Below are 15,836 nucleotides of genomic sequence, written 5' to 3'. Positions count from 1 at the left end.
AACCATTGCAAGCCAATACATAAAAGGGATGGCTGAACTGTGCATATTTCCTGGGAACATGTGAGGTGGGAGTATATTTAGAATTTGTTCCCAAGTTGGCAGTTACTCAGCTTGAGTCTCTGCACCCACTGGAACATGCTCTTCACATGACTATCTTTGTCCTACACGGCCATACTTGTGTTTGGGTTCTCTACGTTGGGAATGTCCTCCTCCCTTTGTCTCTCTGGACACCCTTGAATCTAGTTTTCAAGTCTCTGATGGGTTCAAATGGCACTGCCTCCCAGAAGTCTGCTCCCAGTTAATTCAGGCAAGGCATGAGGCACTCCTTTTTTGTTTTGGTTTCCTAAAATGTTGTGATATTTAGCATTCACAGACCACATTATAATTATTAATAAGTAGGTTTGTCTTCCCTTTAAGATTGTGAGTTCCTTAGGGTAAAACCTGAAGGCAATACCATATCTAGTTCTTCAAGGCAAAAACAGTGCCTAGCAAGTCTGCAGTATAGGTTTACAGGATGAATGAATGAATGAATGAACTTTGTGGCCATACGTTTCCAGGACTGGTTGTAAGAATCAGCCTCTGGCAACAGATCCCTCACTTTCAGACGGCTATCGAATGGAATGGTGTTCTGTTGTTCTCTCTGTCCAAGAACTTTCAATACTACCCCAAATGTACATAAATATTGGTGGGGTAAAATTGCTGCATAAGAGTCACTTTTACTATCAACTGATCTTAGACAAAATTTTAATGGTCTTAGACAAAATAAATGACTCAAATACATATTCATGGTGACACAGACTTCGTTTTCCAAGACCTCTAAAGACAGCAATACACGCGCCAAAAAAAAAAAAAAAATGAAATGCCCGCATAGTAGACTTGCCTGGTGAGCTCATCTTTCAGTAACCAGGAAGGTGAGAAGCAGGAAGCTATTACCTCACGGCCCCTCTAATGCACTATCAGTACTTGGCAGCAGCAGGTGCAAGGATTAACTCTGACTTAGGGCCAGCTAGAGATGTATTAACTCCTTCAGCTCATGAAAGGTTGTTGTTTAATTTCCTGAGACAGTAAATACCTTAGAAGGTGTCCCTGTGACCCAAAAGATTTTATGCAATCCTGGGATGACTAGTGGGCAGAGTGAGTTACCTGCTTGGTCAGGGGGGAATGTGGTGCCCTGGGACATGGATATTTAATAGCAGAGCAGCTAAACTTTGTAGAGGAAGGATGTGTGTTTTGCCCCCACCCACTACTGGCTTATACTTCCATAATTCTTTCTAGGTAAGCCAACACAATATCAGTTTTGAAGAGATTCAATGACTAATTCGGGTCATAAAAGGGCCTTTTTGTAGCACAAACTGTGAATGGTGACAAATGATCCCTCAGAAGAAACAGGATTTTAACTTAAAAATACATTTTAGAATGTATTCCTACAAATCCCTATCCTTCTGCCATGTGACCTTGAGATGGTGGACATGAGCAAACAGGATTCTGCTTAATGTGGCAAAACGAGAGTAATAAATGGTTCTTTGAATTCTGACTTTGCATCATCTTATTTGGGGCTTTTAAGAGAGGAGTGTGATGGGCAATTGGGCTTTTAATAACCACTGAATGGACTGTTTACTCTTGTGCTAAAACCACAAATGTGTTATACAGTGGGAGGCACTTACTGACAGTATGTTTTTCATTGTAATCACAAAAACGTTGTAGGCAATCAGCCAGTCCCAGTAGCGCAGGATGCTCTTGATGGGTTTCAGCAGCAAATCACCCCCAAAGAGCAGGAAATAGAAGCAGGCTACCAAGTAACCCATGCAAAAGATGCTGATCCTGGTTGTTCCCGTGATGAAGATGATCGTGAGGACAAACCAGAAGAGGTAGCTGAAGATGATCACTTTGGACATGTCTAGGTACGATCTGGAAAACAAAACTGAACCATCAAAGGACGACAACACACGTAAATAAACAATGAAGGCAGGAGATTCTACTGTAATGAGGGACAGACGTCGTACCATCCATTTGACTCAATATGGAAGCACTTTGCAAGTCATACTGTGAGCTCTGTATTCATCTTTCATTTAATACTGGGCAATCCTCACCCAGTTAGTAACAGACGAATAGGTAAGTTGTAAAAACACTTAACAGTACTGTATTTGGGTCAAATTTCCCACACACAACTTTAGTCGCCTTCTACTAGCTAGATCCTTCAAGAAGAGTTAAGACACAAAGACTGGCTAGAATAAGAATGATGTTTTTCAAATCTCATCTTCACCTTTCATGTAGAAGATTGCTGCTTACTCTTTCCATGAAGCCCTTTCTTTGTCTTTAAGTGCATGCCTTCCGGTGTGCTTATTTATTTTTATTGTCTCAAGGTAACATTTAAAATGTGTAATTAAAGTAAATAAATTACATTTTTGACTTCATTATTGCATTTACAGGGATTTAATTGTACTTGGTAATTTATTTTTTCTTATTAGCCAAAAGTTCAGCATGTTGTTTTTGACAAATTAGGCGCCCATATGAATACTGCAAATCAGGACATTGTTTATCATTGTTGCTCTGAATCGTCCGAATGATCTTTTCAAGTTCTTGATTTTAAAGGCCCACGCTCAGCCTAGAAGACATTTGCTGTATAATTTGGTCAACAGTTTCCATTCTATTTGTATACTGTCATGATGTCTTTTTTTTAAATAATTTTTTATTGTTATGTTAATCACCATACATTACATCATTAGTTCTTGATGTAGTGTTCCATGAGTCATTGTTTGTGCACAACACCCAGTGCTCCACGCAGAATGTGCCCTCTTTAACACCCATCACCAGGCTAACCCATCCCCCCACCCCCCTCCCCTCTAGAACCCTCAGTTTGTTTTTCAGAGTCCATCATCTCTAATGGATCGTCTCCCCCTCCGACTTACTCCCCTTCATTCTTCCCCTCCTGCTATCGTCTTCTTTTTTTTTCTTAACATATATTGCATTATTTGTTTCAGAAGTACAGATCCGTGATGCATCAGTCTTGTACAATCACTGTCATGATGTCTTAAATGACAGGAGTTACATACTGAGTTTTTATTTTTGGTTTGCCTTGAGCAAGGTAGATGGATGTTTTGGCCATTATAATGTGAAACCACTTTTTTCTTTACAGTACTTGACCAAATTTGTGTGTCTATGATATTTGTAAATACGTGCGATATCTGTGTTTCTTATCATAAGCCTATTTAGTTTTATTCTCAGTAGGGTTTTTGGACTGTACAGTGTTTATATGATCTGAACTCCTTATACATAAGAAGGTGTGTATATTAATCCAATTATGGACTTAAAATATTTTAAAAGTATAAATACCCTTATTTGCTGCAAAGACCAGTGTGTAGACATTTGCTTTTTAGCAATATTTTTAAGTGCTCCATTTTAATGCCAAGGAATAAGTCTTTTGGCAACACAAACTGGTCAATAATAGGTAATGCAGGTATGTTCAGGTTAAGTCAACAATGTTTTGCATTTTTATGCTTCTTTTCTGTCAACACTAATGAAGTCAACATTGCCTGAATGTCTGAATAATGAAACACATCCCTGTTTAAAAGTATGTAACTGAAAAAGAAATAAAAAATAAAGGTAGTTTTAAAAAAAAAATTTCCCACACACAGCAGTATCTTCTGCCTATTACTAGAGTACTCAAAATTCCTCCCTGTCTTCCCATAGGAGGCATGAATAATTGTATGGCAAGGGAAAGTCTAAGATACAGATGCCTCCTGAAGCAAGAGAACAGGTGAGACTGGATTCTCTTAAATGAACTAGAAATCGATAAATAAAACAAATTGTGTTACATTGAAGGTCTTACGGGAGGTGGAAATCCCTCCTTGCAGATGAGAAGTCATTCTCACAAAGCACACACAGCCACAATGAAGCCTGGAGGCTCTGTCCAACACTCAGCCTCATTAGAGAAAGCTGTTCCTAAAAGGTACATTGTCGGATAAGCAAACTTCTTTGAACTTTACTCTTTTGGGAGTAAAATACTCAATCCTTTAAAATGCTTTCATGAAATTTCCCTCTCAAATCTATTTCACCCTTCTTTGACGTTATAGCCAAAGGAGACTGTATAAAATGCTGGTATTTCTCAGCATCCCAGGAGCATCGCTGGTGAAATCAGTGATTCATTTGAGACGTAATACCGGAATCCCACAGGGCCTTCTCGTGTGTGTATGTGTGTGTGTGTGTGTGTGTGTGCGCGCGCGCACGCGTGCGTGCACACTTTGAGTCAGCAGACTTGGCCTGCTGGCATTTTGAGTGAGTGTGTGTGCATGTAGAAACATGTGTGTTACTGTAACATGTGCTTCCTGTGGATGTCCCTTCCTTGCCCACAGTTGTTCATTCCTACTCAAGGTGCCCCAGCCTCCGCTCCTCAGCACTTAACCTGCTTCAGGCTCAGAAATCACAAGACCAAGCTTGAAGGTCACATGGAAAACCCCAATGTGCCCTGAAGAGGAGGCTCAGGGACCCCGGAGCAGATGCATGAGCCCTGGGGACATGTAGTGAGGCAAGAGGCTGCTTTCCAGAGCTGCAGAGAAACATGTACCCGCAGAGAGGGCTCGGGGATGCCGCACCTCCCACAGCAAAGTGGTCGCTAGCTTCCCACTCACGACTGTGGTGTGTGACAGGTTACTGCCTGAGATGCACTTTTCTGGCAGTCCTCACTGAGAAATGGAATTAAAAGCTTGAAATAATTCAGTTTTTCAAAGATACCACTCTAAAAATCAGTGGTGCACAAAATTTTCGAGTTGATGTTTTAGGTTTTTCGTTAAGTACACTGTAGAGTTGAATACTTATCTTTCTCCAACTCTTCAACCCGATGTGATAAGACATTTGATTTTGTTCTAATTTCCTGTCACTGTGAATTGTTCAAGCATTGCTGATTCATGATAAAATGTAAACATGTGCTGTTAACGATTTCTTGTGGATTTTACTGTTCTGCCTTCAGATAAAAACTTTTTTGTGAGCCTAGGTGGCTCAGTTGGCTAAGCGTCTGCCTTCGGCACAGGTCGTGATCCCAGGGTCCTGGGATTGAACCCCACATTGGGCTCCCTGCTCAGCGGGGAGTCTGCTTCTCCATCTGCCCCTCCCCTCACTTGTGCTCTTTCTCAAATAAATAAATAAAATCTTAAAGAAAAAAACTTATTTTTCTCTCTTTCGATAGGTAAAAAGATCAGCTGCACTGATATTTTCTCTTAGTATCACAGAGAAGAGGTAAAAAGTGGAATTCATACCTTATCTTAGTGGTTAGTGTGGTATGTTATTCCTAAAAGGAATCTTTAGGTTTACATAGCTTCTCATTTTATTTCGTTGTTTTATTGTTAATTTTTGTTTTTATTATGTTTTAAAGATTTTATTGATTTGAGAGAGAGTGAGAGCATGGGCAGGGGGAAGGACAGAGGCAGAGAGAGAGGAAGAAGCAGACTCCCCACTGAGCAGGGAGCCTGCTCCATCCCAGGACCCTGAGATCAGGGCCTGAGCCGAATGCAGATGCTTAATTGACTGCGCCATGCAGGCGCCTCTAGCTTATCATTTTAAAGCAAATTCACTCACTGGTTTGTTCAGTACATGCTAAGCTCTTAGGCCACTGAGAGGCACATACGGGCCTCAGCACCCAGGTTTTGGAGCTAGGTTGATTGGGTTCAAATCCTTGCTCAGGCTGGGGGTGGGATAGGGTCTTCAAATAACAGTCCCGTGCAAACACGATTCTCTGGGACTCAGAAGGCAGGGAGCCAATCTCAGGTGAGGAGAGACACACCGGCTGGTGCAAGACTGATCTGCACGCTGCGCACTGCTGCACAGCCTCTCCCGGGGACAACAGCAGACCTGGAGGGTGGATGTTAACTAGTGAGGCTCAGGGAGTCCAGAGGTGCGGGGCTGGTGAGGAGGCATAGAAACCCCCCCACTTCTGACCCCGACCACAGGGGGCAGAGCTGGACTGTGATTGCTGACCGTGGAGGCAGGGGGCGCCCGCCATGACGGGGCGGCAGGTGAGAAAAAGCACGAAGACTTGGGAACCCAGAGAACACATAAGGAACACAGAGTGAGAAATTTAGTCAGGTTTAAATGCAAACTCTGCTGAGGGGACGATCAAGCTGCCAAGATCAGCTGCCACCAGACTGTGGAGGACAGTGGAGGACAGAGAAGGTGCTACAGTCTACGCCATACCACCCTGAATGCGCCCGATCTCGTCTGATCTCGGAAGCTAAGGAGGGTCGGGCCTGGTTAGTACTTGGATGGGAGAAGGTGCTGCAAGGGCAACCCACATACCAGAGAAGATAGCACACCAGGGGAATGACAGCATGGGACAGGCTGTGGTTCCCAGCCTGCCACGGTGCCCACTGAATATGGAGGACCAGGAGGAGGACAGGGGAAGGGGGAGAGGGTGAGGAACGGGGATCAGGAGGGACAGGGGTGAGGAACGGGGATCAGGAGGGACAGGGATGAGGAACAGGGATCAGGAGGGAAAGGGATGAGGAGGAGGGACCGAGGAGGAGGAGGAAGAGAAGACAAAGATGAGGGACAGTGAGTCAGAGGAGGGGTCTCTGCTGGAGCACCAGGAGGCAATATCATGGGCCCCCGTCAGTTTGTGGGGGGAGAAGTGGAGGGAAACTGAGGGGAAATGCGTGGTTCATGCTGAGAAAAGCAGAAGGAGAACTGTAATTCAGAGACTCAGCCTCTCGACCACCGAGCCCTCTGCCTGCATTTATGAGCCTGGCATGTACCATTAGCCGCCCAGTTTCCCAAGAATGGTGGAGAGAGAGTTGGAAGTGGAGCTACGTCCTCCAAGTGACACGCACATGCAAAGTGGCTTTGGACTTGCGCAGCCACCCTCACCTGCAGTGGATGAAATCTGGCACGGGGTTATGCTGGCTGAAGGAGGCTGCGTCAAGGTTCATGCAGATCTCCACGTTGTCCCCTGCCATGATCCGCACTGCAGCCTTGTTTTCATCCTCGAAGATCTGCCTTTGCAGGGAGGCACACAGGAGCAGCATGAAGTCATCTGCGGGACAGAGGGATCGCTGAGTCACTTCTCATCCAGGTTTCCATGATGCAGCAGACAGTCCCCGCAAGGGATGAGTGAGTCATGTTCCCAAAGTTCCCAGTGTACAGTTTTCCCTGGATTCCAATCTAGGGCCCAAGTCCCACCTTGCCCACCATGGAAGATGCAAGGGTGGGGGCACAGTCACGGGAGAGTGCAAGTATCAGTTGATAATCCCTAGTCTCCTGACTTTCTTATGGGATAATGTTTATTTGCATTTATCTCCCACCAAAATTTGGAGGAAGACAGTTGAATGTGCTTCCCCATCTTTATTTTTCACTTGGGGTAGAGGCAGGCACTTGTGGTTTTCTTCACGCTCTCCATCCCCCATTGTGTTTGTAACCAGAAGCTTCCCAGAGTGGATGGACAGGGCAATGAAGGTGGAGAGCACAGGTGAAGATCATGGCCAGTTATGGGCAGGCAGCCTCCCATACATTAAACCTGAATGTGTGGAGGCAGCATGGTCCCTCTGGAGGTGACCCTCTCATCTTAGGTGGGGCTGCTCTGATGTTGGGATCATCAGCCCACCCTTGGAAGGGCCAGGGCTACAGTCTGGTGCTCGAGAGTCTGAAATTTGGGAGCATGTTCCTAGCTTCCATAGTCTTAGCATTAGCTTTGATCTGTCCATGGTGGCAGCGTGAAGGAACCACTTTGCAAAAAACAAGGCCTCCTCTGCAGTCTACCTTCTAGAAGGTGGATGAGTAGAGTGGGGGGAGGGCAGCAGGAGAGTGGGTATGTGCGTGTGTTGGGAGGTAAAATACGGAAGTGGAGATGGTATTTCCAATGTTTATTTATTAATTTTGCAAATGGAGTGGGGGCCAGTAGAAGCCATTAAGGACTTGTGACATTAATGCATCAAGACAAGCTTTTACATGATCACCAAGTGCATTGGAGGAAGCAGGGGCACTGATGCACAGCACACCAAGAAGGATCAGCAAAGAGAAAACCAAACCCCAGTGCTCTGTGGTCCCGTGGCTCCAACACTTACAGACAAGAAACACGGGGTTGGGCCGCACAATGAAGTCTGGGAAGTACAGCCACTTTATGATGTTGTCATTGAAGCTAGCACCCTTGAATCTCCATGGGTAATCTGCAGGGCGGAAGTGGGAAAGAGCAAAATCAATACGCTTCTTCCCTGCCCTTGTCCCAACCATCCACGACACAAGGGCTGATTGCAAGAGCAGCTGGCTTCTGGGGAAGGGCCCACGCACCTCTGCAAGGAGCTGCAGGGATGCCGATACAGATGAAGTACTGGAAGGTGATGATGCACGCCAGGAAGCAGCAGTACTTGGGCCAGATCTCTGCAATGGCCTTTCTTCTGCGCCGATATAAGACAGCGATCAGCCAGCAGGCGTGAATCATGGCATAGAAATCCATTCGCTGACCAATTACATTAACTGACATTAGGAAACAGGTCTGTGTAAGGATGAAAAGAGGCAAAAAAAAAAAAAAAATCGGGTTTACAGGGAAGGGGAGTGGTGTCACCTGTCAGCCCTGTGCCGGTGGTTCAGAGACCTGCATTCCCATGGGGTGTCTGTCTACACATGTTCACCAAGCCTTGCCTCTGTGCGATGTCTTACAGCTTGTATAAATTGCTTCCAAGGAAATGAATGACTACATCACTGTGAATAAGAACCACTTCAAACTGTGAAGAGAATACAGCTACGCTCTCTTCATGAAGCACCACTGTTTCAAATTCTTTCTATTAAGAGGCAGGCACTACCACAACCATTTCAGGTCAAACCAGTTCATTTTGGTGAAAGTTAAACTCTCAGAATGCACAAAACACAAAGAAGATTTGTAATACATTAAAGAAGCCAGTGAAAATGACAAAGTGGTATCTGTGCATCTGCAAGGCTACAAAGATCCAGAGAGGCCAAGTTCACTGCGGCAGAGTAGGGAGCACTGGCCTTGGTCTTAGAAAACTTTCAACCAGGCCAGGTGAACCCTACAGCAGAATGTCCTCATGCTGATCTTGAGGAGACAGTCATCAGAGCACAGAGATGTACAAGTAAGCTCTAGTGGCCAAATGGCCAAAAAAAGCAATTGGGATTTTCACAGAAAAAAGAAAAAAAAAAACAACCAACCCACATCAGCAAGGAAACTCACCTCCAGACCAAACTTGTAGAAGAAGTAATTTATGAAATATTTGGCACAATTAATAAGTCCATCATCTAGATGGAGTCTTGTAATGTCATGAAAGATGGTTTTAGACACCGGGGCCGTGAGGTTGTTTCGACCTCGATAGTATTCCTGATGGCGGTAAATTGTAACCTCAAAGGCCAGAATGGCCAGCATCAGGAGATTATTCTACAAAGCAAGAAAACACAGTTGTGTGAAGCCAAATGCTTTAGCTTGGTCACTTTAAGTAACCCCCATAATCAATCTTTTTTTTTCACATTCTTGGTGTCTAAAAGAACAATGCTTTATAAAATCCCACCTCTACAGAAGTCTTGAATTCAATGTTCATTTTCCCTATGGTAGAGTAACAAGGTGGAGCTACCTGCACTGTGCAATCAGGGTAATTTCCAGGATGCTAGGATCTAGAATCTCTAGACAGAAGGCTGGTGATGCTCATTCCTGTTTCTGAAAAAGAACATTAGCCATAGGAAGATGCAGTGACTAGTTGCCTTGGGAGGTGGTCCAAACTTGTTTGCAACTTTAAGTGCAAAATGATACAGGGCCATCTGGGAAACAGATGAAGCTGCAGGGGAAGTCTTTCAACACCTTGGAAATTTGGCTAGAGAGAGCTGCAGACTGACAAGCATGCTGCTGACCATAACATAATCATAGTGAAGATGAAAATAGTTAATGTTGATGGTACCGCATGTGCTATTCTGATTGCTTTTTTCAAATATCAGTTTATTTTAGCCTTATAACAGTTCTTGACAGTAGGTAGCATTTGTATTGCTGCAAATCATGTCTGTCCTATGAGAAAAAAATGGGAAAGCTACCCACAAAAAAATGGGATGCTTAGTATTTTTAAAATTCCAGGTGATGAGTATAAATGCTTTATTTCTAAGTGCTTCTGTCAGTGTGGTATGAAGACCGCTCAGATTATCCATCAAAGTAAAATGGGAACAATCTGAAGCATATTTTTTTCATTAATGTTTGTTTTGACTATTTGCAAAGTTTCTTTTCAAAGATAGGTTGTTAAAAATTGTATTATCTATAATGATAGCTAGCTGGAATTTTAAATAAAAACTTGAAGAAAAAATTATATTACCTTTCAGCATAATATAGGTTTTTTATTAAACACTGTAGAGAAACAATTTAGACAGCAAACATTTCTCATAAATGCTCTACCTACTTCTCAGGAATAACCGCTATAGACAATTTGGTATATTTTACTTGATATTTTTCCTTGTATCTAGAAGAGATCACACTATGCATGGTGTACTGAAATTTGCCCTTTTTTAAAAGCTAATATATTTTGGATGTCTTTCAACATCTCACATTATCAATCTACCTCAATCTTTTGGTGGTTATATAATATTCTAGTGAATATATTTGTCATACTTTATTCAATCAATCTCAAACTACTTGATCAATTTCTTTTCAGCACAATGCAACACTGATGGTAATGTTTAGTCATTTGTTTCAAAGGTGACTCCAAATGTCACATAAAAAGGCAAGGTTACCACTCCAGCAATCCTCAGTGTCGTTTAAAGAGAGCACATTCTGCATGGAGCACTGGGTGTTATACGCACACAATGAATCATGGAACACTACATCAAAAACTAATGATGTAATGTATGGTGATTAACATAACATAATAAAAAAAAGGCGAGGTTATTATCAGATACGATATCAGAGGTCTCAAGGCAAAGGCTCTCAGGCGTTAACAGTGCAGAGGGGCATGCGAAGTATGGTGGAGGCCTTACCCTCAGGTAGACAAGCAGAGGGGAAGACTTCCTCAGGCCCACCCATTCTGTTGGGTCAATAGGAGCGCTGTAGAGCTGAGACTTGTTCAACTGGTGGATGGGTATATTCGTCTGGTTTTCATTTGGCTGAAAAGAAGAGAACAAAGAGTTTTAAAAAATGGTTGCAGAAATTGGAAGAGTTCAGATTTTTCTCCTCAAGCTTTGTGCAAAGGACACAGTGGGACTGGGAGGGAAAGATCCACTTCAGGGGGGGCGATCTCAGCAGGGGAAGAAGGTTAGGGCCAGGATGTATCCAACATGGCTGAGGTGACTGAAAGGCCGGACAGAATGTGCTTGGGGGTGTGGGCTCCCCAATATCTGTGTCACTTCCCTAAAGACCAGGCAAGAGGAGTCCCCTGTCTTCGAGGCTCACCAAGGAACAGTTAACAGAAAAGTTCTCAGGCTTAATGGTTTGCAGCTGGTACAACATTTTGCAGACGATGATCACACATGTCCAGACAGTGCAGACACTTGAAGCCAGACGGCGCAACTTGGCATATGGCAGAGCAAAAGCCCAAGAAATCAAAAATACATAGTTGAACAGAGACACCTGAAAAGATAAAATCAGAAATGGGGACAAAAATACATAACATGGCACAAGAGCCACAAAATGTGGCAACTCGATTTATTCAGTTTGGCAAAGTCTGATTGAGCTCCTGGCATGTTTGAGGCATTGCCCTAGGCGTGTGTGTGTGTTTGGGGGGGGGATCTTGTATGACAAAAAGATACATAACCAGATGACGTCAATATAGCGTAGCAGTGGCTCAACCACAGATGGGAACAGGCTCCTGTAAGAAGACCCAGAAGGGGTCCTTGGCCCCATCTGGAGTGCCCAGAGCATTTTCTGGAAGGGATCCTGCCTGAGCTGGGCCTTGAAAAATGCGTAAACTTAGCCAGGCCAAGAAAGGTGAGAGGTGCCTTCCAGGTAAAGGATGTACAGGTACAGGCAGGAAAGCATGATGGGACATGGAAGGGACAGGTGGCCACAAACAACTGGAAATTCTGGACTTGAACATGGTGAATGGCAGCAGTAAATGAGGCTGGAGATGCAACTGAGAGTCACACTTTATGGATCCCTTTTAAACCATGCTATGGCCTGGGAACCCTCTGTGCGGAAAATAGAGAGTCAAGACTTACCAGCAAAAATCTTAAGGAAAGATTTTCATTTTGTTGAAATAAGTATAACTGAAGAATGAAGATGCACCCATCGGAGTTCAGTGACAGGTGAGGAGACCCACTCATGGGTACTGCCAGGAGAACATGACCAGGGCCCAACTAGGGCCGTGGAGCAGGGATGGAGAGGAGTCACAGGTTTGAGATGAGAAGTAAAACTACCTGGAGTTGTTGACTGGTTAGCTGGATGGTGGCAATGGCTGGGGTAAAGGAGGGGGTGTAAGGAAAGCCTCCCAGGTTTCTGGCTTGGGAGCCAGAGCCCTGAGAAGATAATAGTGCCACTACTGAGACAGGATCTTGGTGGGGGTCAGGGGCAGGTGTAAAGAGGGAAGGCAGTGACATCAACTTGCTTTAGACTCTGTGTGTGTTTATCAATCTGGTAAGATGTCTAATCATTTCTAATGGTTCTCCATAGCCAACAGTTCATGGAACAATATAGAAGGACGGCCATTTCACTCATCCGTGGAAAACACTCATGTGATTAAAATAATGATTAAAATAAGATCTGGATATTGTTAAAATAATGTTGTAAGAACACTTATTATCATCAGCATGAATTAATTAACATTAATAGCACATACTCAGTTGATAAAATTCAACATGTAGCCAGGGCTAAGTACTGTGGGCTATAAAACGTTTGGTCACCTGATTGGCTGACAAAACTACACAACAAGAAATGAGGAGACTCCGGGACAGCATTTAATTCTGTAATTTAGTAGCCACTACTTTTCTACTTGTCACTGTCCAGGCAAGGAACCTCTCTGAGAATAAAGCGCTGAAGTATTAGGGTAGTAAGAATTGCCTTTCAGAATTAATTGAGGAGGAAAGAAATACCACCTTGTGAACTCTACAGCGCTCACAAACACAATAAATGTTACATTTTAACAAAATATTTTGATTGGCTAAATGACTCTTCCTTCGTCATCAGCCAGTGTCATGTTAACTGGGATATTTAAAAACATTTCTTTTCTCCTCGATTAATTCTGTAAGCCTATAAAAGCTACTAAGAAATTAACTCTGTTATTCTTTTTAGTATGCATTTAAGGCACTGAGCATAAAAACAGCACAATGAATTTACATAGAACTCTTAATATTTTGAGTGTTAGAGAAAGATACATTTTATGAAGTCCTAACTAGGCTCAAGGTAGCATATCCTGTGTGGATTCCTGGCCTCAAGAAACACATGGGGTAGTGCCAGTGAGAACCGTGTAGATAGTCATGACAATATGGTGGAGGGGATGTCTGCCTGGGCTGAAGCTAGCTGTCTGGGAGCATGGGGCTGATCAGCTAGTCCAGGGTTAGGGAAGACTGTCCATGAGTGTTCAATCTAAATTGAGGTTGGAGGTACAAATGGGAGTTAGCCAGGCAGGGGAACAGCAGGTGTGGGGCCTTCTGGCAAGGGAGAGCATGGAGTGGACATCCTTGGAGTAGCAAGTGGCTCACCATGAGAGCAGTGTGATCAGGGTTCCTTCAGAGGGCTTTGGAATCCACCTAGGCTAGGGTGTCTAGGAAAGAAAGTGGTGAAGTGGTCTAGGGCCGGATCATGAGGGTCTTGTAGCTAATGCTTGTGAGGACAGGAGAGCTGTTGAAAGTTTTTGAGTCGAGGATAACATGAACATATTTATTCACTGGAAAGACTGTTGTGGCTGCAAGATGGAATCCATACTGGCAGGAGGAGAGATTGGGGCATGGCTGGGCATCTGGTAGAGTAATCTAAAAGGGAAATGACGTGGAGATAGGGGGCTCAGGTTTAGAGATGTTGAAGGTGTTTTGGGACACTCAAGGATGAGGTCATGTCCAGCTGTGACTTGGAGATACGGGCCTGGAGTTCAAAGACCGGATGGCATGAAGACACAGATTTACAATTCTTGCATGTAGATGGTGAGTGAACCACAAGAACTCATGAGACCACTCACAGAAGGTCTAGAATCAGAAAAGCGGGCTGCAGTTAGAACCTAGAGAAGAGAGGAGTTGGTAGGAAGAGAAACAGCCCATGAATGAGGCAGAAGGGAGGGGCCAGGGAATTGTGCTGTTTTGGAAGACAACAGAAGCTCTTCAAGGACAAGGAAATGATTGTCAATAGCCAATGTCATAGAGAATCAAGTAAAATGAGGCCTGAACAGTGTCGGTGAGGTGGGAAAATGGACTCGGAGAAGCACCATACTTCATCCAACATAAACATGGTTGATGATGGTCTTATCCTTTCCCTGATGGTGGGAATTTCGTGGAAAGTACTTAAAAATTTTACAAAAGACAAATATCTGGGCCCCAACCAATATCTGATGAAGCAGAATTTCTAGGGAAATCACTGGTCATTCATGTATCTAACACGTGTCCAGGTGATTCTTATTATCAAGAAATTTGAGGAAGTAATTTTATGCCATATGCCTCCCTCACAAAACACTTTTCCACAAATTTCACTTTCTCTGAATATAAACTTCTAAGGCTTGAGGCCACCACCTTGAGAGAGGAGCCCCTGAGAACTGTGGTCCCCACTGTAGAGTGGCCCAGCTGGCCTCCTCCCTCAGAGCACCTGCAGCCTCGGTGACCGCCTCCACAGTACGACCCCTGCATGACATGCCCTCCCTTGCACCCACAGCCTCCTGGGATGCCTTTAATGTGACTTTGGTTTCATTTGCCAGCCATGACTATCAGACTGAGAGCCAAAGCAAGAAATGTGTCTTTCACGCCTTTGTGCCAACATCTAGTGGAGTATAAGCATTCAATTTATTGTAATTTAGTTTAAGTGCATAATAGAGGCTAAATGAATGGTTACTGAGAGTGAAAATAATAATTAAAACATCAATTGACATGTAGGGTAAATATCAAGCTTGCAAAGACATTTTATTTCCTTTAGCCAGTAAACTTTACTGAGCTGCCACAATTGTCCAGGCCCCATAGGAGCTGCTCAGGATGCTAAAATAAGGTGTGGTCCCTTCCTCAAAGAATAACCTGATCTCTCAGAGCTTTCTGGGAAACTTTGAAATTAGAAACATATAGCTGCATATAAAAAAAGATGACAATGTTAGATATATATATATTTAAAATCTAGGTCCTTCCAAAGTGGTGTCCCTCTGGTAAGAGATAATGATGTAAAAGAATGGCCTCTATAATAAATTCTTTCTCATGGTCTCTTCTTCCTCTAATGCCCATGATGATAACCTTATAAAGGTTTAATGTTTGACCCCAAAATGACCTGAGAAATGACTCTGAAATTTTGTGAAAACAAGCAGCCTGCTGATGGCCTTGGATAAGGAAGAAGATTTCACTGGGGTCGTTGACTTTGTTCTCATTTTGCCATTTACTGATCAGCAATTTTTGAGAAAGGATATCTTTTGTACAAATCAAAGTTAATAAGCTATGAATGGAAACTATGTGTAGCAAATGTCATCACTGATGGGCTTCTCTGGTTGAGGATGAGCCAAGCCTTCAAAGCAGAAGAGGCCCCTGAAGGAATAAATCAGCAGCTCAGAGGTGCACAACATCAGGGGCTGCTGGTCACAGGTGAACAATGCCCATGGAATTGTGCAGCATAGCTTCCTTCCTGCCCCCGCCCAATGTGAACCCTAGACACTTGTCTTTGTTATAAGCAGATAAGATTCAGACATATCATATCCTGGATTTGGCACATGGCTCCTTATAAGAATCAGTGTTTGTCTTTCTTCCCCAACTGTATACTC

The 15,836-nt window shown here is 43.6% G+C and overlaps 1 protein-coding gene across 1 annotated transcript in view; it reads right to left on the bottom strand.

The window, feature by feature from the left end:
- PIEZO2 (piezo type mechanosensitive ion channel component 2) overlaps positions 1 to 15,836 on the bottom strand; it is a 541,878-nt gene that overhangs the window by 81,981 nt on the left and 444,061 nt on the right. The window contains exons 21-27 of the mRNA XM_073888032.1: positions 11,357 to 11,533; positions 10,945 to 11,070; positions 9,170 to 9,370; positions 8,272 to 8,476; positions 8,049 to 8,150; positions 6,856 to 7,021; positions 1,665 to 1,908 (exon numbers count right to left, since the gene is read on the bottom strand). Of these exons, the coding sequence (XP_073744133.1) occupies positions 1,665 to 1,908; positions 6,856 to 7,021; positions 8,049 to 8,150; positions 8,272 to 8,476; positions 9,170 to 9,370; positions 10,945 to 11,070; positions 11,357 to 11,533 (1,221 nt within the window). The remainder of the gene's footprint in view (positions 1 to 1,664; positions 1,909 to 6,855; positions 7,022 to 8,048; positions 8,151 to 8,271; positions 8,477 to 9,169; positions 9,371 to 10,944; positions 11,071 to 11,356; positions 11,534 to 15,836) is intronic.

This window comes from Callorhinus ursinus, unplaced genomic scaffold, assembly GCF_003265705.2.
Source record: "Callorhinus ursinus isolate GAN/ISIS: 27379988/994484 unplaced genomic scaffold, GSC_fseal_2.0 scaffold86, whole genome shotgun sequence".
In the NCBI taxonomy this organism is placed as follows: domain Eukaryota; kingdom Metazoa; phylum Chordata; class Mammalia; order Carnivora; family Otariidae; genus Callorhinus; species Callorhinus ursinus.
Note: the sequence above shows the minus strand (reverse complement) of the source record. Positions and strands in the feature narration are given on the sequence as shown.